Raw genomic sequence first — 26385 nt, 5'->3', positions numbered from 1 at the left:
ATGATTTTTCTTTTGTATTCTTTTTTTAAGCGAATACACAGTTTACGTTTTTATGTGTATCTTTTCATTCCGCGGATTTTTGTTGATCGGCAAAAAACCTGCAGAATCGTGTTTAAATTGTCTTGTTAAAAGTGAATTCTTAGGATTGTTACAGACTTACTGGAAGAATGTTTACGACAAACTAAAACATTATTGATATAAAACATTTCAATATATTTTGACTTGTTATAGTTAAGTTACATTCTAATTTAAATCGTTTATTACATTAAAAATTTTCACTTATCGTTTACACTAAATTTCACAAGAGTGAGATCAAAGACATTAACTTGCGAGTTGGGACCACCAAAATTTGGTTTACCATTAACAAAAAAAAAAAGTTTGGTATATACCATTGACAAATAAAAAAAGTTTGGCGTATATGGACCCTTCTATAAATACACTAGGTTAATTTCCTTATCTTAATAGGTTTACTGTTATGTACAAATTAAAAGGAATCAAGTAAGAGAGATAGGGCACATAAGATACGTGAGTCTCCAACTCCTAATAATCCGATAACCAAAAAAAAGAAAAACATGCCTCTCTGCAATAACTCCTCCAACAACCTCGCCGTGGCCGTTGCACTCCTCTTCGCCGGCGCCTTATATATCAGCTTCTCCTCACCACGTTCGATTTCCAATCTTATCTCCGATATTCAACACAATGCCAACACTCCTCAGCCGCTGGTAACTTATTTGATAATATATTGGAGTGTTGAATAATTAATTGAGATAATAATATTGATATTATTAAGTTGGTGGACAGAGAAATATAGAGTTTCCGGTGGACGAGCTAGAGGCGGTGCTAGACAAGGCGGCGGCAGGAAACAACAAGACGGTGATAATAACGGTGGTTAACAGAGCGTATGTGGAGGATGTTAAAGGAGAGAGGACGATGTTTGATTTGTTCTTGGAGAGTTTTTGGGAAGGAGAGGGAACTCTGCCGCTTCTTGACCATCTGATGGTGGTGGCAGCGGATCAAACGGCCTATGATCGTTGTCGTTTCAGGAGGCTCCAATGCTACAAGATGGAGACGGATGGGGTTGACTTGGAGGGAGAGAAAGTATACATGTCACCTGATTTCATTGAGATGATGTGGAGGAGGACTCGCTTGCTCCTAGACGTCCTCCGCCGTGGCTACCATCTAATTTTCACGGTTAGACTTTATTACACTACAAGAAAATAGGTTGATTTGTTTTTGTTCTGTACTAAAATCGTCGATAATTTTTTAGGTTTTTTTTTTATTTTTAATCGTTTTTCAAAGGGTATTTTCCGACGACCGACGGTCCAAAAACTATCGGAAGTGTTTTTTCCAACATGTTATTTTGTAGCGTTTTTATTTTTGTAGAATTAATTAGGGTTTTTTTTTAAATTTTTTTCTATTATTCTTAACGAACTCATGCGCTAACAAAATCTTGCAAAGGTGGCAACACACTTTTGATAAGGTTTTTGGAATTGCATATTTATAGTATTGATTTTAAAATTTTATCAGGACACGGACGTGATGTGGTTAAGGAGTCCTTTTTCCCGGCTAAGCAACAACGGGAGCTTGGATATGCAGATAAGCGTGGACAACAACAACGTGGGAGATGGACACTTGATCAACACGGGTTTCTACCACGTCCGGTCCAACAACAAGACCATCTCCCTCTTTCAAAAATGGTACGACATGAGGCTCAACGTGACAGGCATGAAGGAACAAGACGTCCTCAAGAATCTACTCGACTCGGGCTTCTTCGATCAGCTCGGCCTCTCCGTTGGCTTCCTCAACACCAACGAATTCAGCGGTTTCTGCCAAGACAGTCCCGACATGGGGGCTGTCACAACGGTCCACGCCAACTGCTGCCGCCACATCACTGCCAAAGTCTTTGATCTTACTCTTGTTCTCCATGACTGGAAACGCTACAAAGCCTCACATGTCAACAACAAGTGGAGCCCTCATGCTAAGTGTTCGGGTTCATGGAATGATAACCACTATATCCCCAAGCACTGACACTCTTCCCCTTTATGTTAATTAATGAAATTGTTATATATACAAAACATAATTAGTTAACTTCATATCTTCTTTCTTGAACATAATAATCCTAGCTTGTTCCCTTGTGACAAGTAATTACCAGTCGTATTCTAACTTACTTGTGCTACAACAGTATTGTTTATAGCTCTTGGTTACAACTTACAGCTAAGTACACAACTAATTAATAGCATGTATAAGATTACTACTACCTTCAGTTAAAATCTACCTGTTTACCAAAAAAAAAAAAAAAAAAAAAATCTACCTTACCCATTCCAAAATGTTTATAAGAAAATAATCTTTACGAATAAGGATGCTTTGTCAAGGCAATGAGTAAATATGACCGTTGTAACGTAACTTCTTATATCGTTGTGATTAATTTAATTTTTTACCATTATGTATATCTGTACGTTTTTTCTAACCAAGAAGTGTAAGACGTTTATTTTTTAGACCGGATACTAGAATAAGTGTGAACGAAAGTATAAAAGTGTGATATGCTTTCTTAATTTATTAATATAGTTTAATATGGAAATACAAAAAATATGTAAAAAGAAAAGATGGAAAACGGAATTAAAGAAAATAAAATGTAATCAAAAATACATAGTGAAAATTAAAGATCTCTTAATATATTTTTTTAAAAAGAAAAAAAATTGTCAAAGAGACTAAGAAGAAAAAAGTTTTGTTATGAAAAGAACTACAGAATCGCTACTTTGTCTTTTCTTGCTCCTGTCCATTGCCTCTGCTTTGGCATTTCTTGGATTTAGCTGGAAATGTTCTAGTTCAGCAGTTTTTGTTTTGTAAGATTTTATAATTTCTTTGGCCTTTCTACGATCTATTTTCATACAGACTTTTGTATTCCTCTTTCATATTATATACTAATAATAAAAAAGTTTCAGATTTAATCTATATTTCAAAATTAAGCACCAAACTAACCTCTTTTTTTTCTTTCTCCAACTTTTGCCATTTTCTCTTAATTTTATCCTTCCACCTAAACTATTAACGAAAATGTCATTATACATCTATTATTTCGATTTTTCTTTAATTTTGGTAAAGTCTCATTGGTCCTCCTAAAGATCATTTATTTACGAAAATGCTATCTTTTTCAATTCCTTCAACCACCATGAGCAACCACGAAATGAGAATAAATGCTTCTCAACCAATTTTAAAGCTGTAATAAGTAAATATCTGAGCTCATTCACTCATAACCTTGCTCATTCTTTCATAATTTCTTCTACAAAACATCTGGGCTAAGTTACAATGCGTCGGGCCATGCATTTTCGGTGATTTTGTGGTTACTCGACACCTGGGTTGTTTATTTTCGGTGAAATCCTGAGTTCTGGATGCTTAAGAGAACCTTAGGCGAGCTCAATTTTGTTAAAGGTAATCCTCGCACTTCAATTTCTCCACATTTCAGTTTTTATATCGCGAAAGTAGACTTCTCGTGAAGTATACTGGAGTCTACTAGTCAACATAAGGTTATTTTTGCAATTGACTTCGTAAAAGTAGACTTCGTTAAACTTCACGAGAAGTCTACTCGACATCCTTTGAAAACAAAAAAAAGCTTAGTAGACTTCGTTTGAAGGCTCAAGAAGTCTACTAAAGAAAAGAGGTTATTTTTGTAGTTGACCGTATTTTGACTTTTGGATATAGACTTCCGTATGAAGTCTACTGTTTACGTCTGCAGAAGAAGTCTACCTTAAAGTTACTTTTGTAGTTTGACCAAAAACGTATAGGTCATTTTAGTGTTTGACTACGGTTTTTAAGAAATTAAAAAATTAAAAAAATTCCGAAAAACTTCTGTAGACTTCTTTGTGAAGTCTACTTACATTTTTCGGTCAAACTTAGAAGGAATCCTTTTTTGAGTAGACTTCATTGTGAAGTCTATTAAAAAAATTCAAATGCAAAAATAACCTATTTTTTTCGTAGACTTCTATTAAAAAAGTAGACTTCAAAAGGAGACTGTCAGAGAAGTCTACTCTTACATGAAGTCTACAATAGAAGTCTACTTTGTTAGTCAATACATCGGTCAAATGCTAAAGTAACCTTTTTGGACGGAAGTCTAATTCTGAAGTCTACTGAAGGAAAAGTCAACAGATTGGTCAATTGCAAAAATGACTTGTTCTTTAGTAGACTTCATTAGTAGACTTCTCTATGAAAAAGCAGACCTCTCCTCCAGTCTACATTTAAAGTCTGTCGTAGAAGTATACTTTTTGGCGTTTTTAAAAAAATGCGTTTTAGGCAAATTTATAAAATATTTTTCAAATTTTTTGGATTAGAATTGCTTCTTAGTAAGTGATTGAACTACCCAGTGAGTTTCATTTCATTTCATTTCATTCGATATTTATTGTTGAATCAGAAGTTTCGATTTTTAAGCTACTTATCGTGTAGTCTACTAATGTTCTTTTCGGGAGAAGTCTACTCTTGATACAAAAAGTCTGTATGCAGTGTTTGCTAATATAATATGGTTTATATGGTTATTTTTTTCAGAGAATGGCTCAAATTCCAGTTGTGTATGGGGAGTGGAAGATTGAGGAGAATTCATGGCATTTTGTTGTTGACATGGGCAAAGGTGGAAGAATGTGGTTTTTGAACGATGGTTGCACCTTGGGGGAGCTTACTGAGAAGGCGCGAGATGATTATAACTTGGGCAAGAAGACTGAGCTCATCAAGTTAACCTACTCACTACCAGTCTCAATGTTGCAAACTATGGCTCCAGATACACCTCCAATGCATGTCACCAACGATAGACAAATTTCAAGCTTGATTGCGTTAAGCAGAGTGCATATGGTACGTCTTTGTGTGTCCAGTCGAGTGGAGATGGATACTGAGGAGAATCAGGAAGGATCAGATGAAGATTTAGGTGAGGAGTCTGAGGAAAATTCAGAACATTCCTACCGATGATGAGGCAGACAGTTCTGATGTGAACGAGGATGGAGAAGATGTCGACGATGCAGCTTACTCTGACAGAGAAGATTACAGTGTCTACGGTAAAGTGAAAGATGAAGATGAAGTCTGTATTGAAAATGTCAGAAACAGATATGGTGAAACCAGAAGCACGCCCATGTCATGGTCTGATAATATATATGTTAGGGCAAGTTTCCCTACAAAGGAGAAGCTGTTATCAGAGGTTAAATTGACTGCGATAATGTTAAAATTTGCTTTTAAAACAAAGAAGTCTACCAAGACCCTGTTTGTGGCTAAATGTCGAGTGGAAGGATGTGCTTGGATGGTTAGAGCGAGCGTGAAGAATTATGCATCCACTTTTTGGGTGACAAAATATGTGAAAGACCACACATGTTCAATAGGTCATCGAAAGGCTCAGCGTGGGAAGTCTACTCCTAAGTATATTGTCAAGCTGTTTATAAGCCATTTGGGCATCATTGATGGAATTATACCAGAACATGTCAGGGTTTCAATGAAGCATATGTTTGGCATCAAGATGGATTACACTACTTCATACAGATCTTTGATATATGCCCAAAAATTGGTCAGGGGAACGGCTGAAGATGGATATGCGAGTCTCCCAGCTTACCTACATTCAGTGAACAAAGCCAATCCGGGAACTGTATCAGCTCTTCATGTAGATTCGAATAACAAATTCAAATATCTATTTCTCGCATTTGGAGCATCGATTGCCGGTTTTCAGTACATGAGAAGAGTTATTGTGGTTGATGGATGTCATCTAACAGGGAAATACGAAGGTACTTTGTTGGTTGCCACCGCACAAGATGGAAACTTTTAGATTTTTCCTTTGGCCTTTGGAATTGTTGATGGCGAAGATGATGTTTCATGGGAATGGTTTTTCTCAAAACTGCGTGAATGTGTCTCAGATGGTTATCCTTTGGTGATAGTTTCTGACAGACATCTTTCTATTAAGAAAGCTTGTCAAACTGTTTTCCCATTGATAACACCGTATTTTGACCATTTTTATGGATCGTTTTGAAATACTTTTACTATGTTTTTAATTGCTTTTAAGTACTTTTATTACGTTTTTCTAGTATTTGTAGTTCCAAGACTCTTTTCAGGTAACTTAGGGAAAAGCTTAACAAAATGGATAGAAAATCAGATTTTAGCTCATAGTCAAACCGTCAGAAGTTCACCCCTGATTGAAGGCCTTCTCACCGTCTGATCCAGCTCAAATTTGGAGACCTTAAAGATGGAAGTATCAGCTTTCCAGTGCACTTTACAGCTTGGCAATCTAACGGTTCAATCAAAAGATACACGAAGAGCAAGATGTCCCGTAAACCAGCCGGCAAGCACTTCCACCCGCGGCCAACAAGCAATTTCCCGCGGTCAGGAGCATCCCGACCGCGGCAAACCACTAATTTCCCGCGGTCACACTTGTCCCGACCACGGCCATCAACCTCCGAGCCCAAAAAGCCCATTTTTGAAGCCCACATTTGGAGAAACCCTAAGTGACGTCTAGAGAGGTCTTGAACACTATAAATACATGTCTTAGGAACCCTAAACGGAGTGTAACCCATCACCACCGAAATATTTACTTCATACTTTTATTGTTTTTGCTTTAGCTTTTAGGGAGAGAGAGATTTGTTCTCTTGAACCCTTGTTCTTTCTTTTTCAATTTTTGTTTCTATTCTACTTCTTAATACTATGTCTTTGATTTCATTCATTATGTCTGAGTAGTTTTATTGTTGGGATGAAGGGATTTTCGATGGGGATTTATATGTTCGATGAGGATTCCATGAGCTTTTGAGCCGAATCTTAGAACTTTTTCTTCTGAATTCGTTTTTACTGCATGAGAGTAGCTTCATGAACTATAATCTGATCCAGATGCTTATGCAAGGACGTGAAACGAATGGTTCGACGCTTCTCATCGAAGATCTTAGCCTAAAAGAGGAGAAGACAGAGTTAGAAGGTGCAGAAATCAGTTTAGATGGCAAAGGAGCAGACGAAACGGAGGAAACAACTCGGAGCCTCCTTCCCGCGGTCGGAACTCTCGTGACCGCGGCCAACAAGCTTCCAACCGCGGTTGTGAGCATCCTGACCGCGGAAAAACCCTCCTCACCCGCGGTCGTGAAGCCTCTACCCGTGGCAAATGCTCCGTCAGATACCTTTCAGCCCTTTTCCACTCCTACAGGTCAATGCTTATTTGATACATCTGCTGGGATGGTCAAAGCCCCTCTTCATGAGCAAACGGTGTATGCTATCAGCTCCAAAACATCTCAAGAAGAAAATGAGGTACTCCCTTGCAACATAGTTTTAGCATATGAGGATGAATATGAAGGGAACTACCTCGAAGATGAAGACTATCGTCTATTCATAGAAGGAGGGAATCCAGACAAAATGGCGGAATTAGGAGCACCAATCTTCAGAGAAAGGCTCATTGAATTCAACAAGTTTGTGAAATCGATCCCTCATTACACAGATTTCGATGATATATGGCATCTTGGTTGTTTGCAAGTTTTCTTTAGGTACAGCAAAGAGACAAAGGAGGATATCCGAACCTATTTTGTGAGGGCCAGACGTATGACTTTTCCCAGAACATCACCTGATGCTGCAATCTATTCAATCCACCTTCAAAGACCTGAAGACTGCAGCCACTACACCAACAAAATCAGCAAAGAGAAGCTCGATGAATTCAATGATGTGGTTCGAAATTTGTCTGAAGGAATCACGTTTGCGAGAGCTTGCAAGGACTTTATGATAGGCCACTACTTTTGTGAGAGCAAAGAATCAATCCCTGAGATAGAAGACTTGTTCAATCATGCCAGAAGAGGTAAACCTGTTCGAACACTTCATAAAATCGAAGGTGTAGGTCAGTTTCTTATCTCTTGTTCTATTAGAGGAGAAATGTTTAAAAACGTGCTTTGTGATTCTGGAGCTTGTCTTAACATGATGTCCAAGGCAATTGCTTTGAGACTTGGTATTAAACACCTGCACAGGACTAGAGCAAAGATTAGCCTAGCTGATGATTCAAATGCAACACCTCAAGGAATAGCTCATGAAATTCCTTTGAGAATAGGAGATTGCATAGTGCCTGTCGACTTTTACATTCTCGAGACGAGAGATGCAACTTATCCAGTGATTCTCGGATGGTCTTTTCTAGCAACTTCCGGAGCTATAATGGACTGGCCAAACCGGAGGATTTCATTTGCTAATATCGACAAAGATGTCTTCACAGAAGCTGTCCTATACAACAGCAAAACAGGAAAACGTTCTGCAACAGAAGAGTTTGAAGAAGAACTTTGGAGTGACAAAGAACCTGCTAGGCAAAGCAAGGAGATGTCGAAAAATACTTGTCTCAGGACAAGGTCTTCTTCATTGGAATAAGTCACGTCCAAGACCAAAAGTCGAGCTAAACGACTTAAAACAAAAGCGCTTAATGGGAGGCAACCCATTTAGGTATTGTTTTCTTTAGAATTTTTCTTTCTTTTTCTTTTCTTAGTTTCAGGTGTTTCTTATAAAACAAAAAAGCCAAAAAATCAAAAAACCAGAAAGAACCAAAAAGAAGGATGGTACCTGACTGCTCGGCCCAGCAGGAATCAAGGAGAAGCAGGAAGAGGCCGCGATATAAGCCCCCGCGGTTGCAGGTGTTCGGACCGCGGGAAACACCCCTTCAACCGCGGTCGCGTAGTCCTGACCGCGGCCAAGCAATGGTTTGCCGCGGTCGTGCAGCCCCTGACCGCGGCACTTGGTCGTTGACATCAAACCCGACCCCAAACCACCGCTTTCACCTCATTTCACCTCACCAATCACCCTCCACCTCATTCATCACCTTCCACCACCTTCATCACCACCTAATCACCTTCCCAAACCCCTTCGAATGAATACGGTTCATCTCCACCAGCATCCCGGATCCAGGTAAGTTCTCTTTGTCCTTACCAATTCGATTATCTATGCATTTTTCTCATCCAATCTCGACTTGTTTCACACTGAGGACAGTGTGATTAAGTCTGGGGAAGGATTTCATCCCTTTCTAACCACTTTTCTTTCATGAGTCTTGCATTAGCTACATTTTTTGCATTTTTCTTAAAGTTTTTCAAAACCGGTTTTCAAAACAAAATACGTTTTAAAGGGAATGGTGAACATGAATCAATGATAGTTGACTGTGTGCTTTAGAATGTTCCTAGTGACTTGCTCATTCATGATTTTAGGACTAGACTAGGCAGTAGTTAAGCACATCTGAAACGAAGTACCCCAGAGGAATTTGAATGATTTCGATTTAGATGAAGGGATACACTAGCTCTGTTTTATTTGGACTTAATTTGGACTTAATTTTCTCATTGAAGCATTAGACCAGGGAAACGAATCATACATTCAGGACTCCTTTATCCTTTTACCACTCTTTGTTGATCCTGAATGGCTAGTTCATCTTTAGCTAGTTCCCCACCTTAACCAATCCTCTTTCAAACCACATGCACTCTTGTTTTCTATTGTCTTATATGCAGATAAGTGTAAAAACGTTGGAAAGAAAGAGGAACGACACAGTTTTCAGTCACTAAGGACAGAGACCTGCGATTTGCCGGAAAAGTTCCCGGAAGGATTCAACACCAGAGAAACTCAGTTTGCCTTAGAAAAATCTCAAATTTTGGTACAATCTCGTCCTCTAGTCTCTCTCTCTCTTTAAAAGGCATTTCCTATTCGAAAAAAAAAAATCCGAAAATAAGAAAAGAAAGGAAATAAAAGCCTTAGAGAGTCTAGAGAGGTCGAATTTTAAGTCCCAAGGCAACTGGAGTTCGATTTTATGGAGTTTTGGAGATTGTTTTCTGATTCCCGAAAAGAATCTAAGTCTGGGGGAACAGCTGTTTACAACAAAGGAGGAAGGATTATGCAACAACATTTGGCAAGAAGAAATGACTGAAAACTGTGGTCATCAACAGGTCCTTATCTCTCTTGCGGTTTTGCATATTATCTTGCATCCTCCAGATCTTCAGGTAACCCAAAACACTTTAACTCCACCATTTAAATAGCCCTTTAATGCCAAACGCCGTCTACCCTGGATGATGTCTTTAATGAGAACTCACTATTGAACTTAATGAATGTAGAGAGCTAGTTGACTGGAATCAAGATTTAAATTGTTTAAGTTTTGCATGACGGAAAAAGTGGACTAGTATCTCTTGTGCATTGGTGAGAATTTTCTAGACTAAGTTGTGGATTGATGCACTATATATCTTTGGTCCTAGTTTAGGAGTTCATGTCTATGAGATTTGTGCATTCCCTATTTTTGTTTTCGCTTAACCAGTTTAGGCTTTTGCTTTGTTTGAGGACAAACAAAGGTTTAAGTCTGGGGGAGTTGATAACACCGTATTTTGACCACTTTTATGGATCGTTTTGAAATACTTTTTCTATGTTTTTAATTTTTTTTAAGTACTTTTATTACGTTTTTCTAGTATTTGTAGTTCCAAGACTCTTTTCAGGTAACTTAGGAAAAAGCTTAACAAAATGGATAGAAAACCAGATTTCAGCTCAGAGTCAAACCGTCAGAAGTTCACCCCTGATTGAAGGCCTTCTCACCGTCTGATCCAGCTCAAATTTGGAGACCTTAAAGATGGAAGTATCAGCTTTTCAGTGCACTTTACAACTTGGCAATCCAACGGTTCAATCAAAAGATACACGAAGAGCAAGATGTCCCGTAAACCAGCCGGCAAGCACTTCCACCCACGGCCAACAAGCAATTTCCCGCGGTCAGGAGCATCCCGACCGCGGCAAACCACTCATTCCCCGCGGTCACACTTGTCCTGACCGCGGCCATCAACCTCCGAACCCAAAAAGCCCATTTCTGAAGCCCACATTTGGAGAAACCCTAAGTGACGTCTAGAGAGGTCTTGAGCACTATAAATACATGTCTTAGGAACCCTAAAAGGAGTGTAACCCATCACCACCGAAATATTTACTTCATACTTTTATTTTTTTTGCTTTAGCTTTTAGGGAGAGAGAGATTTGTTCTATTGAACCCTTGTTCTTTCTTTTTCAATTTCGGTTTCTATTCTACTTCTTAATACTATGTCTTTGATTTCATTCTTTATGTCTGAGTAGTTTTATTGTTGGGATTAAGGGATTTTCGATGGGGATTTATATGTTCGATGAGGATTCCATGAGCTTTTGAGCCGAATCTTAGAACTTTTTCTTCTGAATTCGTTTTTACTGCATGAGAGTAGCTTCATGAACTACAATCTGATCCAGATGCTTGGTGACACGAAAGTGTTCATCAGGTATCAGATCTAGTTTGGGAGAGCAAAACAAACATAGGAGTGAAAACCTACCTATGGGCGATTTGTGAATTAGGACGAGTCTTAAACATAATGCATCTCTTCTCTTCCAGGGCCAGAGTGGAAACCTACTGGTCAGGGTTGAGAGAGATAGTTGTCTATGATCACGACAGTGGCGTATTCATACGTCCGTGACTCCAGTTCGAAAAGTTTAAGCTAAGATCTTATCAATTTTACTCTCTAGCAATGTTTTGAATCGTTCGTACCCCTGAGAAAACTTCCCTGAAGCCCAACGCCTTCTTTCCCATTGATTTACACCGATTTTCTTTCAAGCTTTAGTTCAATATTGTCTTTCCTTTTTAGTTCATTTTCATTTAAGCAATTAGATATCCGTTTCTTACATTTTTAGTCATTTTCGTTAAGTTTAGTTATTACGTCATTTAATTCCCGTATTCTCTTTTAATATCTCGTTTTTGCATTTTAAACACACTACCAAACCCCCACAAAACCGTTCTGGTTCTAGATTTCCTTACTTTATACTTATTTCAAAGGCTTTTTGCAGGAAAAGATCCTCCTTCCCTGTGGATTCGATCCCTAAGTACTACAATCGATCAGATGTGCACTTGCGGCTATTGATTTCAATTAGGGTAAAACTTGACAACCCCCACAACACATCAAGTCACACATCACCCATGGGCAAAACGAGGGATATGCTATTACCATCTACAACATAACATAGTAACAAAGTTTAGGGGGAAGCAGTTGCTGTACTTGGTAAAACGTGTGGCTTATGCTTACAACCTCTATGACTACAACCGGTACATGGCGGAGCTGAGATAGATCAAGCCTGACCTTGCTGACTATTTGGAAGAAGCCGATGTCTCCCTTTGGTCCTGAGTTCATTTTGTTGGAGACAGATACAATATTAAGACTAGCAATGTCGCAGAGTCTATAAATGCTACACTTAAGAAGGCCCGTGGCTACCGCATTTCACTCCTATTGGATTTCATACGAGAGAAGCTCGGTCGGTGATTTTTAAAATGCAGAGAGGATGCTTTGAGTCTCACAACACATAATACTCGGGGAGTGGAGTATTTGCTGGCGATTTATGGACATTATGCAGATGCAATGGAGGTGGACCAAATTGACACTTGGAGATACTATGTGAAAGGAGGAACCACAGATTCTATTGTTGATTTGGAACATGGAATGTGTGAATGTGGTGTGTTTTATATCGAGAAGATCCCATGTTCACATGCTATTGCAACTGCATTAGCCGGTGGGATAGCTGTGGATTCCCTTGTATGTCCGAGTTACTAAAAAAACTACTTGTTTGCTGCATACTCCGCCAACATATATCCCCAAATTTCAGAGGTCCAAGGAATCCAATTATCAATATGTCTGCCACCATACATTCGCCGCAAACCAGGCAGACTGAAGAAGTCTCGGTGGCAATCATGGCTAGAAATTGCTAGGAAGAAAAGCAAAAAGCTAAGGAAGCTGCACAAACTATACAACTGCTCACAGTGCAAGCAACCTGGTCATACCCTACCGAATTGTTTAAGTTGAGCTAAACTCATCTAATAATGTCCTATACAATATTAACAGTTTTATTTACTAAACTTTATGTCTCTCACTTAGACGTCGAAGATTCACCAGGACAATAACAAGAAGGCTCCAGAATAGGAGGAAAAAGCTGCTATTGTTGTCAAGAAGTCTATTGTGGAAGTTTACTATCGATGTCTACTATGTATGTGATTTTTTTTTTACGATTATATTTGAAACGACTTCATTTAAGTAACTGCTTTAACGACTTTAACGGTGCGTATAACCGTTGTACCTGTTTGTCTACGGTATTTCTGCTTATAAATTTTCGGGTTTAGATGAATTATAGTTTCATTCCAGACCCTAGAAGATGTCGAACCTGATAAACGTCAACTCTCTCCCTTCCGACATTCTGTGGGATATCCTCTTAAAAATCACATCTCGTTCCTACGCTGCGCTCTGTAAAGCAAAGATTTTCTCCAAACATCTAAATGAGATTTCTAATGAAGAGGGTTTTTAAGAGCCGTTGATCTAATAACCTTGACCATTCCATGGGTCTGGGATCAACATGGGAGGGTTGACGCATTCTTTCGGCGCTGTTTGGAGTGTAGAAATCCTACAGCGCAATACCTACAAGGCGTTTCTCTAATCTTCTATGAAGACAGCATCCAAGCAGGGTTTTAATTTAATAAAGGTGTCATCAAATGGAGGATGCCTCATGGATACTTACTCCATGGTTATGTTCTCTTTAACCATGGATGGCAGCCATGATGTATTTAACCACATTCGTGGTCTACTTCTGGCAGAGGCAACGAAGATGAGGAAGACTATGCAGCACATCAACAGGTGTCCGACCACTTATAAGAAGCCTGACGAGTTTCACGAACCGGCCTTCCATGTTTTTGCTAAGGCACAATCAAGGAGTTGTGCTTGTATGAATCTGCCAAACCAGCACTGGATGGATGATGAAAGCCTTGTCGAATCATATGGTGACAAACTCTGCAGTCCTTGCTTCTGAAAGTTGGAATGTGTCATATTCTGGAAAACAATACCTGGATTTGCAAATGAATGGCCGCGTTAAAATTAGTTGACTCCATGTTTTATGTTTTTGTGTTTACTTATATGTTTAACTGACATTAGTAGACTTCTGTAGTAGACTTATATTTATTGTTAGCAACATATTTATGAGTTCTACTAAACTTTTTCCGTAGACACTATCAGGAGTGCATTTTTAATAATATTTCACAGGATTCCGTGTTACGTAGAATTCGAAACTTATAAATACAGACATTTAATTACTTAGTAGACTTCAGTACAAATACAAGTACAGCTTAGTAGACTTCAGTCGAAGACTTCAGTTTAATTACAATATCCTAAACGAAATTACAACATATTTGGCATTTTAATTATACGATAGGTGGCCAAAAAACTTCCACACTATCATCTACCAATTGCTAAAATGACCTGCAAGCACATTGAAGGTCATTTATGCAAGTAGCCCAAAAGTTGCCATAAAAATCAAAATTAGTTTTAAATACGGATACCCTAAACTTTCCTATCATAGACATCCAGCCCGGTTGCATCTAGCTTATCATGGCCCCTAGCACTTATTTCGTCAAAGATCTCTGCAGCCATTTTCTCCCTGATTTGTCGAATGTTTTTATCAAAAAGTTGTGGAGGAAATGGCAAATCCAAAGCATGACACTCGATGTACTTTAGGCAGTAGACTCCGCAATCACTACTCTGAATGTTTTGAGGTATCTCTGTACCTGGTACTCGCAAATGTGTGAACGGCGTGTAGGGGAATCTCCACTTGTCTTCATCAGGTGCACATGTTTGAAGAAGGTAGGGTATCATAACAGCGAGAGGCTCCACAGCTTCGTCAATTTGGGCGTCAGATGCATGTTTGGTTCCCGCATGACTATCCCATATCGTGATATGCCTCGTCACAAATGAAACCCAGATAGCTACCCAATGGTCCCCCCTGATGTGCAACATTAAGTACAAATGGTCGACTTCATAGGCCCACGTCTTTTTAGTCTGGCAGTAGATAGATAATTCGCCAGTATAGTACGAATACGCTCCAGGTAGAAGTTTGCCAGAACCATCTTCATTCGGCTCAGAGTTTTTGAAGTCATTGTAGTCACGCCTGCAAATCGTAGCAAAAATGGAGTTGAGGAAGCAAATCCGGTCGGATACAAACCACTCCGGATGCTTGGATAATCGCAGCCTGAGTACGTTAATATAAGCTTCTATGTGCTGCACATTGATGAAAATAAGACATGAGTGAAGTCTGCATACGATGTCTACTAAAGAAGTCTACATATTAGGTCTACGTATGAAGTCTATCTATGAAGTCTAATATGAAATAGTTAAACACTAACCGTATTAGCTAGCTATTTCTTCGGTGTCCGGAGAATGTAATACCAGTCGATCGAAGAGCTTTTGGACGTCTTGGATAAGCACTGTATAAGTGAAAAAGTTAAACAGGAAAAAATAATATGAGGAAGTCTACTTACATAAGTATAGAAGTCTACTTACGGGTTTGCTTTCAAAAAGTTCATTAGAGTCGTATGCTTCACCCTGACACTGGTTTGATCGAAAGGATCATATCCATGGACACGGCCGGAGTGAGATACCGACGTTGGAATGATCGCCTTTGCGGTGCTATTTCCTAAGAAAGGACTCTTCTGTGTCGCAACCAGTTGTCGGTTTCTGGTTGCTCGGGTAACTATCTGAGCCGCTGCTCTGGCTTTGGCATTTTTGGCTAATGCAACTGCGTCAAAGTCAACATCACACGTCTTCGGGTCAATTTCACAAAAGCTAGGCTCGGAGGCCTCTTCTTCCTTCATGGCAGCCTTCTTTCCTTTTGCATCCCGGAGGCATTAACACTCTCACTCGCACCAACGTTGACATTATCTTTCATCGGAGCATCTTTTTTCTCTGAATTACTCTACAGTTTATTGTCACAAACAGGCATGAATATACAAAGGACAACACCAATGCTATAATTTAGTAACATGTTTCATCATAGTCTGAAAATTGGAAACAACTAATTTTTAAAACATAAGTAAATAATCTCACATGGTACATAGCCCTATTAAACATGTTCGAATTCAAATGACATTAGTATTAAGTGTTCCTATCTTTTGATGATCTTGTTCGCATGAAATGTTTTCGTATAGGCAGAGGGTTTTTGGTACTAACCCCTTCATGCTTCTTGGATCCAGTGACCTGCTGCTGGGTTGGCTGAACATTGTCTTTAACCTCTTCCTCAGTGTGCTTCGCCGACCCTGTAGTCAACTCCTCCACCGCGCGCTCTACAGATTCAACCTTGTCGGTGAGAAGTTTGATCTGCTTTTCACAGCTACCAAGACCATTCAGCATCTTGGTTGAAAAGCTTTTGAAGCATTAGTCGAAGTGCGCTTTCATAGTAGCAACAACTCCGACCCCTTCATCACCAACGAAAGAGGCGGCAGAGGCAAAGGCTGTGCAGTTTCTCTTGCGACTTGATTCATCTGAGGGAAGGCTCCTCTTTCCTGCTTCTCCCTTGATGATGTGTGCACCCAGAACACCTTCCAAAGGCCAATGGTTTTTTTGAGAACTTGAAATGGGGGTCATGGATTGCATTGACAATCTTGACAATATCCGGATCCTGTTCCTCATCATCCCAAACTGTAAACATATCCGCCAAGTCCTTAGCCACGCAGCACTGTATGCGAGCCTGGAAAAACATAATAAGTAAATGAATTACTAGCCATATGAAGCCTGGAAAAATTACGTATGAAGTTTACCATTGAAGTCTACTACTAAATGAGAATAACTAGACTAATACAGTTCCTGTTTTAGCATGTTGGCTTTGACGTTCTGTCGTCCTCTTGATCCTTTGTAAGCCAGCAGAAGAGGTGTAGGATCATTTGGCAATGGTTCGCCAAATTCAGCAGCAAAATTCGGCAGAGCATAGTACACCCACACTTGAAGAGCTTGCACAAATCCTTCTATATGAATGTTTTTGCTGAGATATTTCTCCTTAACAGACTTGATCAGATGCTGAAAACCAATTCTACCCCATGGGAACTTCTTAAAACCTTCGAGATCCATCACTAGTCTGGCATGGTTGACATTTGTGGATAAGCCTGGTCTCGTTGCCACTATGAAACCAGCGTAGATCCCAAGATATCCCAACCACAGCCTATCATCCCGAGACCATGATGAGCAGTTGGAACATGCTTCAATAATTTCGATAGTGCTTGGGCCGGACTCGACATCGACCCCCATTAGCTCCCAAAATGCCTGCATGTCATCGGAAAGCTCAAGATCAGTTACAGCCAAGTCATCCACGTACCCGCAGTTGAGTCCGGTGATCTCCTCAAACTCATGCAATAAAAACTGAACTGGAGTGGTGCCAATCAGGCTCCATATCTCGTACCTCTGCTTGCAAACTATCTGAAAGGTTAGCATGTGGTGCACCAGCCTAGAAGCCCAACCAAAATCCAAGTCGTGGAACTTTAAAAAGACACCCAACGGTGACTCGTAAATCTCTTCCCATTCATCCTCTTGTAGAGCTGACCGTAGTGCAGGTACCAGCCTATAATCATCAGCATAATAGCCGATGCTTTTATCCGGGGCTGGCTCACCGCCTTTGGTGTACAATCTTCTAGGGAATTCAGAGGCCACCATTATCTAGCACAGATTTCTGCATCAACGGTAACAAAGCTCTAATGAGAAAAACTAGTTATAACTAACGGTTTGAAACTATACACGAATGAAGTCTACTTTTACAAAATGAAGTCTACTTTTTGATACAATGAAGTCTACTTTTTCAAAATTGAAATCTACTTTTTCAAAATGAAGTCTACTTTTACAAAATGAAGTCTACTTTTGCAACATGAAGTCTACTTTTGCAACATGAAGTCTACTTTTACAAAATGAAGTCTATTTTTTTGCAAAATGAAGTCTACTTTTGCTAAAGGAAGTCTACTTTCGCCAGAGGAAGTCTACTTTCACATTCTAAGTACAATCTGAGTCGAGAAGTCTACTGAAGCCAACCGAAGCAATCAAAACATCAAAAAAACAGTATATGAAGTCTACGGAAGCCACATGAAGCAATCAAAACATCATAAATATGCAGTCTACTGAACCCAACCGAAGCAATCAATACATGATACATACTATATATGAAGTCTACTAAAACCAATCATCCAAATGGAATCTACAAAGTTTATAGTGTTTACAGCCGTGATTAGATGAAGCCGGCGTCGAGAAAATGCAACCAGATCTGGGAAAAAAAACCTAAGTACTCAAACCCGACGGACAAAATTACAGGAAGATAGAAGAAATAGAGGAATAACTAAGTATATATCTTCGGAAGGACATCTACTAACCGTTTTGAGGCAGGAAATGACGTTAACCTCCAGCGGTGAAAGTAGATCTGCAAAAAAAAAAAATTCTTAATTTCAGATCTGGACAATGGTGGTTACGAAAACAGAAAGGTGATGAATATGGAGGAGTAGGGAAGCATGGGGGTGTGGTTGGAGGAAGAAAACTTGCCTGAACGGATTTATCGGCGGCGGTTCTGTAAGTCGGCGGCGCCGGAGAAGAGAAACAGAAATCGCCTTTGACTTTTTTTTTTAAACACGAACTTTTGACGGTTTTTTTTACAGGATCTATAAAATTCCTTTATATAGTCTGGTAATTTCGTTCGGTTCGGGTAAGTTTTTTTCGGTTAGGGTTAATAATTTTACGAGGACTAGGTAAATTTACCCGGTTACAGGCAGTTTTCTTGGTTAAGGAAAGTTATTCCTGGTTTAATTTCGGTTTAAATTTCGGTTAGGTTAATTTATTTGGTTTAGCAGACTTCAATATAGAAGTCTACAACTTTTAAAACCTAAATAATAAATTTTCTTTTACCTAATTTAAAAACATAAATTTCCAATTAGCAATATGAAAAATAATATATGTACATTCGGGTTACGATTACAGAATTTATGAATATAAATTTGATACTAAAATGATTTTTTCTAAATTTTAAAATTAAATTTTCAGATTTAATTACTTAGTAGACTTTTTTTGATAAAAGAAGTCTAATAGTAGACTTCTTTCTGTATTTAGTAGACTTCGTCAGAGTGTAAACGGTAATTAAGACATCAAATTTTTGTTTACTCATACAGGATTAAATGGTCTTTTCGCTACCATTTTAGGTTATTTCTGCCAAATGTTTTTTTAGAGATCTACTTTCGAATTCAAAATCAAATTTTAGGTTATTTTTAGCAAAAACCCCATAAAAAAAACTAGAAAAAAATGATTCAAGACTTTGTTATCTCAAAACTCAAAAGCACGACTTTGAAGTTTAAAGAAATATTGATTGCGTCAAAGAAATATTGGTTGCGTCAAAGCGTTTTAGCAACCGTAAGAAGTTTGACTTGGGTTCTCTATTTAATATATGGGTAGATGAAAATATATATTAATGTCAATAATGTTGTTTTTCATTAAAACGTATAATTTTTTTGTCTGAATAAAGTGTATATGAATTTTCAATGTGTGTGTTAGATTTTTATATGTACAATAAAAGTTTTATGTATGTAGATCACACAAAACGCTGTAAAACGCAATTTTAACCATCCCTTTTGGTCGGGAGGATAAAATAGATAAAAAAAAAACAAAACAAAACATGCAAAGAAAAAGAAGAGACAAAGAAGATACACGGGAGAGAAGAGAGAGAGAGAGAGCGAAAGGGATTCGTTCTTTTCCCCTTTCTCTCTATCTTCTTCTTATGATTCTTAGAAAACTAAAAACTCAAACTCCGTTTAAGAAGAAGAGAAAAAACAAAAAAGAAAAAATCCTTCAAAGTTTCAGTCTCAGGTGGTTTCACACTGTTAATACTGATGATAAGTTTTGCTTCTTTGCGGCATTACGTGTAATGGTGAATCTATCCGAATTTCGTAAGTTATATAACTCTTCTTCTCTGTTAATTTCGTTTTCGTTCGAAGAAAAGAAAATTTGAATTTGGTGTATCAAATCTTAGATCCTGAATAGATTATCCGGTTTATATGAAGAACCCGGCTCCAAATTTCTCGAATTTTATGGTTTTTCAGTCTTATTTTGGCAGATCTGGAACACTAAACCCTAGAACAGACCATATCACTGTCAAAGTAAATGTGTTAACTCTTTGAGGATTTAGTCTCTTAAATGTGCTTCTAAATTGACGGTGCGTTAATGGGTCACGTCTGATTTCCGTAAAAGACTTCACTTTTGGTTAAAGCTTACACTTTTCAGGATTTACCAATTTGGGGAACGAAATTTTAGTTCAAATTTTGGTTTGTAGATTTTATTAGATCTTATTAGACTCTTGACATCATAGCTAACACTGTTTTAATTTCTTGGAATCATTGATAGAAAGTGTTAGGAACTGTTCATCTTAATTGAAATCATTTGCTTTATTGTCAGACTCAATTATAGTTGGAATGAGTTGTTGAAGGTTTGACTTGTCTCCTAAGCTCTTACTAATCTATCTGTATCATCTTCTCCTGTCTATTCTTCATTATTTAATACAACACACATACCTACATCTTTTTGTCTTCATGATTGCTCCTGACATGGTAGCAAGTCTTTGGGAACTAGAACCTGATTTTTATAACACTAAACCTTGCCCACATTTTTCTTTTGATCTCTGTATATTTGGAAAGTTAACATAGAGGGTTTAGTTTCTTTAGTGTTTAACAACACTTTTATAGTCTACCAAATCCTTGTAGTATCACAAAAAAAAAAACAGATATTCAGATGACTAAGTCATTTTAATATTAAGATGAAAAAAATGAGACCAATCTTGGTTATTTTAAGATGCATGTACTCTTGTATAACTGATTGAAGCCGGCCAAAAGGGATTGGTGTTGACTTTTAAATGAGCTGTTGTTGTATTTCAGCCAACTAGCAAAAATAGAAATACAAAAAAGAAAAAAAAAATTCATTTGAGTCTCTTAGTTTCTATGAAAACATAATGTGGCAGAGGGCTCTTTGCTTGTGCACCTTTCAGAATGTTTTATTGATTGATGCTTACATACAGGATAACCTCTAGTGAGGCATCCAATGTTGAAGGGAAAGGCAGAGCCTGAGCAGAAGAAAGGTAAACTTTTCATTTGAACATCTGTGATCAAAATGTTTCCTACTTTTCTTCTATTTCCACTTTCTGTCTTAATGTGACTCGGTTCTTTATAGCGAGTCTAACATTTGAATTCTGAATGAGCAGGTTGGTCAGAGTCACTGCTAGAGTTTAGGTCAGGGTTTGGGGAAAAGATGAAATTTGTGTCAAAGAAACGTTGGAAATCTCTTGCACCTCTTCATCTGAAAAGCAAATCAGTTGCGCGGTTTTGCTTCTTTTCGAAATTGAAGTCAAACAACCATGGTCCAGGCCGAGCACCAGTCTATCTCAATGTTTATGACTTGACTCCTATTAACGGATATATCTATTGGGCAGGCCTCGGTATATTTCACTCTGGTGTAGAAGGTATGCTTTAAAGGCTTGAGGTTTCCTTGTTGATATGGTCTTAAGAGTCCCAACATGTCTTATCGTCACTTCTAGCTAACTCTGAACATTTTGCTTTGATTGGCACAGTTCATGGAGTAGAATATGCTTTTGGTGCACATGATTATGCAACCAGTGGTGTATTTGAGGTCGAACCACGGCAATGCCCTGGCTTCAAATTCAAGAAATCGATATTCATCGGAACAACAAATTTAAACCCGGCACAAGTGAGGGAGTTTATGGAGGACATGGCTTGTAGTTACTATGGGAATATGTATCACTTGATTGTTAAGAATTGCAACCATTTCTGCCAAGACGCTTGCTACAAGCTCACAGGCAAAAAGATCCCCAAATGGGTGAATCGTCTTGCACAAATAGGTAGTTGAGGTGTTTTTTTTTTTGCTGCATTAGCAGAATTTGACAGATGATTTGTCTGTTAACACAACAAGTTTTGTTCTTTCTCTCTGCAGGTTCTGTGTGCAGCTGTATACTTCCTGAGTCGCTCAAGATCACAGCGGTTTGTCATGATCCAGACGGGCAAATCCCCGAGGAAGAAAACGAAAAGAGAAGTCTTAGGAGCTCATTCAGCTGTTTATCATCCATCTCCATGAGACAAAAACAGCTTTCTACATCATCATTGCTCTTACAATCACCTCTCAGAGGCTGTTTGCCTCCATGGCAACTGAAACGATCTAAATCTAACAGCAGTTCCTTGAAAGAAAGGTAGAAAAAGAACACATTCCGACATAAACGTCGTTTCTCAAGCACGCCGATGGTTTATCTTTCTGTCTGTGTAAGGGAGTTCGAAAACAGGTTTCTTCTTCTGGGTTTTTTTGTTTGTTGTAACCATTCTTCTTTCTGTTTGTATTGCTTCCAAAATTTGGATCCACTTCCATCTTTAACTGATAAAATTATGTATTGTCTCAACTCTGTTTATATCTAAATTAGCTTATCTTAGTTGAATGAAACACCATTTCTATTTTGCTTTCTACTTTCTATATCTCTCGAGGGTATAAACATTGAAATTGAATCAAGCAGACATAAAAATGAAATCTTTTTATAGAATATAAAATGATGATCATCATCAACAAGAAACCCAGTTCTTATGAGTACTGATAATGGCTGAAAACAAACCTGCTGAAGAAATCACATTCGGGGCAGATAACACTCCCTTACCATCTCTAAGATCTGCAATTGTCATTAACCCATCAGCAAGATCTTGAAGAATCGATAACACCTTCAATGTTTTCTTCTCTCTAAGCTTCTTTATCTTCTCGTCTTCTTCTTCGCAAGATATCCCTCTAGAAACAGAAATCTCAATCGTCGAAGCCACACAAGTCTCTTCTTCCTTTATCTTCCTCAAATCCTTGATTTTCAACGAAACACTCCCAACGTAACCAATCAGCTCTGCCCAAGCACTGATCCTCTGCAACCATTTCGAGTGTTTCGCATCGATCAATCCCGATTTCGCTAACCATATGAATTGCTCGACGAAATAGTACAATCCTTCGCCGCCGTACGCGATTATCAGCATCAGGAGATCGCGGTTCGTGTCCCATCGAGAGGCTCTGAGCGCGTTGATGTCTTGTACGAATTTTCCGAGACGGAAGGCTTTGCGGCTTACTCCGACGCTTGATTCGAAGCTCTTGAGTCGGGTGTTTAAGGATCCAGTTTCTGGGATTAGGGAAGATGCGAGGATGATCTTTGTTGCGTAACGTGAGATCTTTAAGAGCTTGTCGACTCCATCTCTCTTCGCGAGGTATGTTTCGAGGTGGTTTAGAAAGTCTCTGTTTTTAGGATTTATGATTTTCTTCTCTGAAGGTTTCGTGTCCATGGAAACGATTGTTTGGCAGATTTTCGATTAGGCACGCGAGGAGAAAGAAGAAGAAGAAGTAGTGATATCGAAACGCAGAGTTTTGACTAATTGGCTTGCGTGCCAATGTGGATCCCATCCAATATATATATATTTTTAATTGCTGTCTGTTTGAGAAAAAGAGTGCAACACGCTATTACTACTCCTCATGAAAACATCACTTGAAATGTTTGAGAAAAATGTGATCCAACATGTTAAACAATCTTCTTGAAAATAGTAGTTGGAGACGTCTTGGTATATAAGTCCGTCAAATCTTCACTTGAACGAATTTGTAGTAGATGTATATCACCATTGTGTTTTCAGTTGTCTCGTTAAAACTTTGTCATAAAAAAACATAATAGGATAAAAACCATGATAAAGAAAAAGAGTACAACTATCTATATTTCTATATGGAAACATCTTCTTCAAGAGATGGATACAAATCATATATATCATTTTTAGAGAATCATAACCTTTGTTTATACACTCATATGATTTTCACATTTTTTTAATTTATTGGAACTTATTAGACTTCTAGTCCATAACACCATTTTCACATAAATTATTTTCTTCGTATAGTGTTCTTCAAGAACAAGAATTTATTACTCTTAGCAATTTAAATTCTTCTTGCCTGCTTCGGCAGTTTAAATTTTCTTTAGACTAAATCAAGTATCTTTCTCATTATCAAACTCATAAAAGATCTAAAAAATAATTGCATCCACCACTGAAAAGAATATCATTTCAGATATCATTTTCATTTATCTTTTGTATAAAGATCTATTTATGTCTTACTAGTTTTACACTTTCAAGTGTAGGGACTACTGGTCCAAATAATTCTCTGCAAGAGATTCTAACTTTGCCTTTATGGCTTTTCCATGATTGGCCAATCATCACTTCACGTACGTTTTCTAAAACATCATCTTATACCATGGTTTCTGATCCTCAATTCTCATCATCAACTGCTTTACTGTATGCAAAAATATTATCGACGTTGATTTGCTTTTGATTCCATTTATTCCAGACATGACTTAGCTAGTTGAAATCTCTTATCATTACTAGGTACCTAGATTTCTTTCTCTCGTGTCTATGTCTCTTCTAGAGATTACTTCCTCGGCCTTGCCATTTTATATATGCTCTTTTTTCTTTTCTGGGGATTCTTATATATGGAACCATTAGGTCTATCACGTTTCATGTGATCTTTAGCCTAAAAAGCAGTTGATATTGTCCATCCGGGACATCAATATTAATTGGAACACAACTGGTATCACTCAATAGGGTCAGGAAATGCTTTTGGCATAGCTTTTCAAATAAATTATCTTTTTAACTTTTAGTGCACATCTTTAGTGAGGATCAAAATAATTTTTATTCACTGATTTTTCATCTGTTTATTTTCTTCTCCCCTTATAATTGTTGGAAAATATGACTCACTGAAATGACAGTCTGTAAATCAAACCTTATTAAAGAAGTTTTATATCCAACAATTCTTAACCTCTTTTGAGGTTCCATCTAAGATCAATGTGGTGGAGCAACATTATATCCAAAACTTTAAGATGGGAAATATCTGGCTTAGTAAGATTATTTGTTGGCTTAATGCGAATTAATGTGGTTTCACTCTAATCAATTAACCAAATACTTTCGAAAAATATAATGGATGATCAGTCCAAAATATCTCTCGTATAAGTACCAGAAAATCAATAATTTCAACTTTATTAGAGAGTGAAAACCGAACACATAAAAATCTTCTGGATCTTATTCGCATTATTATTTAACTGGAATAGCTTAACCAGTTATGCTAAAATAGTGAGATTTCCAGTAAATTTCTGGTTTACAATACACATTTATATCTTATATGATAGTGTTATACAATCCAATAGAGAATGAAATAACTTCTCTAAAATTTAGTGCCTTGGATAATACTCATGATGTGAAGATATTTAACATTATATTCACTCATTGTCTCGATTTGATAAATCTTAAAATCTTTTAGATTTGCTTTACACAGAATTTATCGAACGTGCATGTGAACATAATCTTCTGGATGTTTCATTTACTATGAATTGTGGGATTCGTCAATTCTCCCCTTCGAAATGATGACACTTCAAATCCATTCATCTCGAGTTGAATCCCATTATAGAATCAACAACATATCCAACTTGGGTCATTTATTTTATCTTAAATTCTCAATTTTTTGAGATTTGAGGCAATATAATCCATCAATGATTTCAAATCATTCTTATAGAGAATCATATATGCTCTTCTGGAGCATTCAATATTCTTTCGTACCTTAAATCAGAGATAAAGGATAAAATTGGTGGATCAAACTGGTGATGTTTTGCTTAAAGATCACAAAAAATTTATAATTAAAGCATTCTAAAAAAACAATAAACTTTCGTCTACAATTACAAACTCATTTTATATAATTAATATTTAATTAACCATGTAAAATTTTGAAATGTAAAGAAATCAGAACTGAGTCTATCAAAATAACACGGATCTCTATTTACCAAATATTCTCAAACAATTAAACATAATTTTATCAGATCACGTATACTAAATTTATGCTGTTATGTCAAATTAGTTTGGTGAATAATATTCTCTTGATAATATATTCAAACAATCGTCAATAAATTCAAATATTTTTAGAATTTACTAAACATCAGACCAAAAGAAAAATTCAAGTTTGTCAAGGTCGTGCACTTAACAAATTTTTTTCTATTAGAATTCAAATAATCAAACTAAATAACATTGGACGTAAAAACCAAACAATATATGAATTCATTATTTTAAAATAGAAATCCTTTTTAACCAAATTAGTGATTCATTAAACCATGTTACACCAAAAATATTATCGAACCAGAATAATGCATCAATTTATCCGATTAAACAAATAATTATTTATACCAATTTAAACCGATGCTCTTCTAAACTAACCAAATTAGCATGATAATATTGACCAAATGGATTTAATCAAACTAACAGATTCGGTAGCTCATATGTCCATGATTCAATAACGAAGCAATAAGACAATTGACTAAACCAACCCAAATTATTGATTCATTAAATCAAGCAATTCTCTAAATCAGCTAAACCAAACTAAACCATATATATAAAATACATGTGACAACAAATCGATCTCCTTTTCATAATAATTAGACGAACATATCAAACAATAAAACATAATCGATTCAAAATATCAAATTGATTACTCAGATTAATATTTAAAATAGAGTTTGATATATATATATATATGA

The 26385-nt window shown here is 37.4% G+C and overlaps 4 protein-coding genes across 6 annotated transcripts; 3 read left to right on the top strand and 1 right to left on the bottom strand.

Moving 5' to 3' along the window:
• Positions 1 to 572: 572 nt before the first annotated feature.
• On the top strand, positions 573 to 2033 carry LOC18010595 (uncharacterized protein At1g28695). 3 transcript variants are annotated; one of them, XM_024150563.1, is made up of 3 exons: positions 573 to 663; positions 791 to 1191; positions 1528 to 2033. In XM_024150563.1, exons 1-3 carry the CDS (start codon positions 573 to 575, stop codon positions 2026 to 2028), a joined length of 993 nt encoding a protein of 330 aa, XP_024006331.1. In that variant the 3' UTR covers positions 2029 to 2033. The 3 variants fall into 3 exon arrangements, with proteins under 3 accessions (XP_024006331.1, XP_024006330.1, XP_006393526.1); XM_024150562.1 differs by having other exon boundaries at positions 573 to 722; positions 814 to 1191; XM_006393464.2 differs by having other exon boundaries at positions 573 to 722; positions 802 to 1191.
• Positions 2034 to 4536: 2503 nt separating this feature from the next.
• On the top strand, positions 4537 to 5788 carry LOC112083019. The gene is made up of 2 exons (XM_024150740.1): positions 4537 to 4833; positions 4931 to 5788. Exons 1-2 carry the CDS (start codon positions 4537 to 4539, stop codon positions 5786 to 5788), a joined length of 1155 nt encoding a protein of 384 aa, XP_024006508.1.
• A 13620-nt stretch (positions 5789 to 19408) lies between these two features.
• Positions 19409 to 22239, top strand: LOC18010601 (deSI-like protein At4g17486). The gene is made up of 5 exons (XM_006393462.2): positions 19409 to 19702; positions 20824 to 20883; positions 21007 to 21264; positions 21373 to 21660; positions 21753 to 22239. Exons 2-5 carry the CDS (start codon positions 20847 to 20849, stop codon positions 22007 to 22009), a joined length of 840 nt encoding a protein of 279 aa, XP_006393524.1. The 5' UTR covers positions 19409 to 19702; positions 20824 to 20846; the 3' UTR covers positions 22010 to 22239.
• Positions 22240 to 22325: 86 nt separating this feature from the next.
• Positions 22326 to 23139, bottom strand: LOC18010606 (peroxisomal membrane protein 11A). The gene has a single exon (XM_006393461.2). The coding sequence runs from the start codon at positions 23114 to 23116 to the stop codon at positions 22367 to 22369; it is 750 nt and encodes a 249-aa protein (XP_006393523.1). The 5' UTR covers positions 23117 to 23139; the 3' UTR covers positions 22326 to 22366.
• Between the last annotated feature and the right edge of the window lie 3246 nt (positions 23140 to 26385).

The sequence above is a fragment of the Eutrema salsugineum genome, unplaced genomic scaffold (genome assembly GCF_000478725.1).
Source record: "Eutrema salsugineum unplaced genomic scaffold, Eutsalg1_0 scaffold_7, whole genome shotgun sequence".
In the NCBI taxonomy this organism is placed as follows: domain Eukaryota; kingdom Viridiplantae; phylum Streptophyta; class Magnoliopsida; order Brassicales; family Brassicaceae; genus Eutrema; species Eutrema salsugineum.
This window is presented reverse-complemented; position numbering and strand designations above follow the sequence as displayed.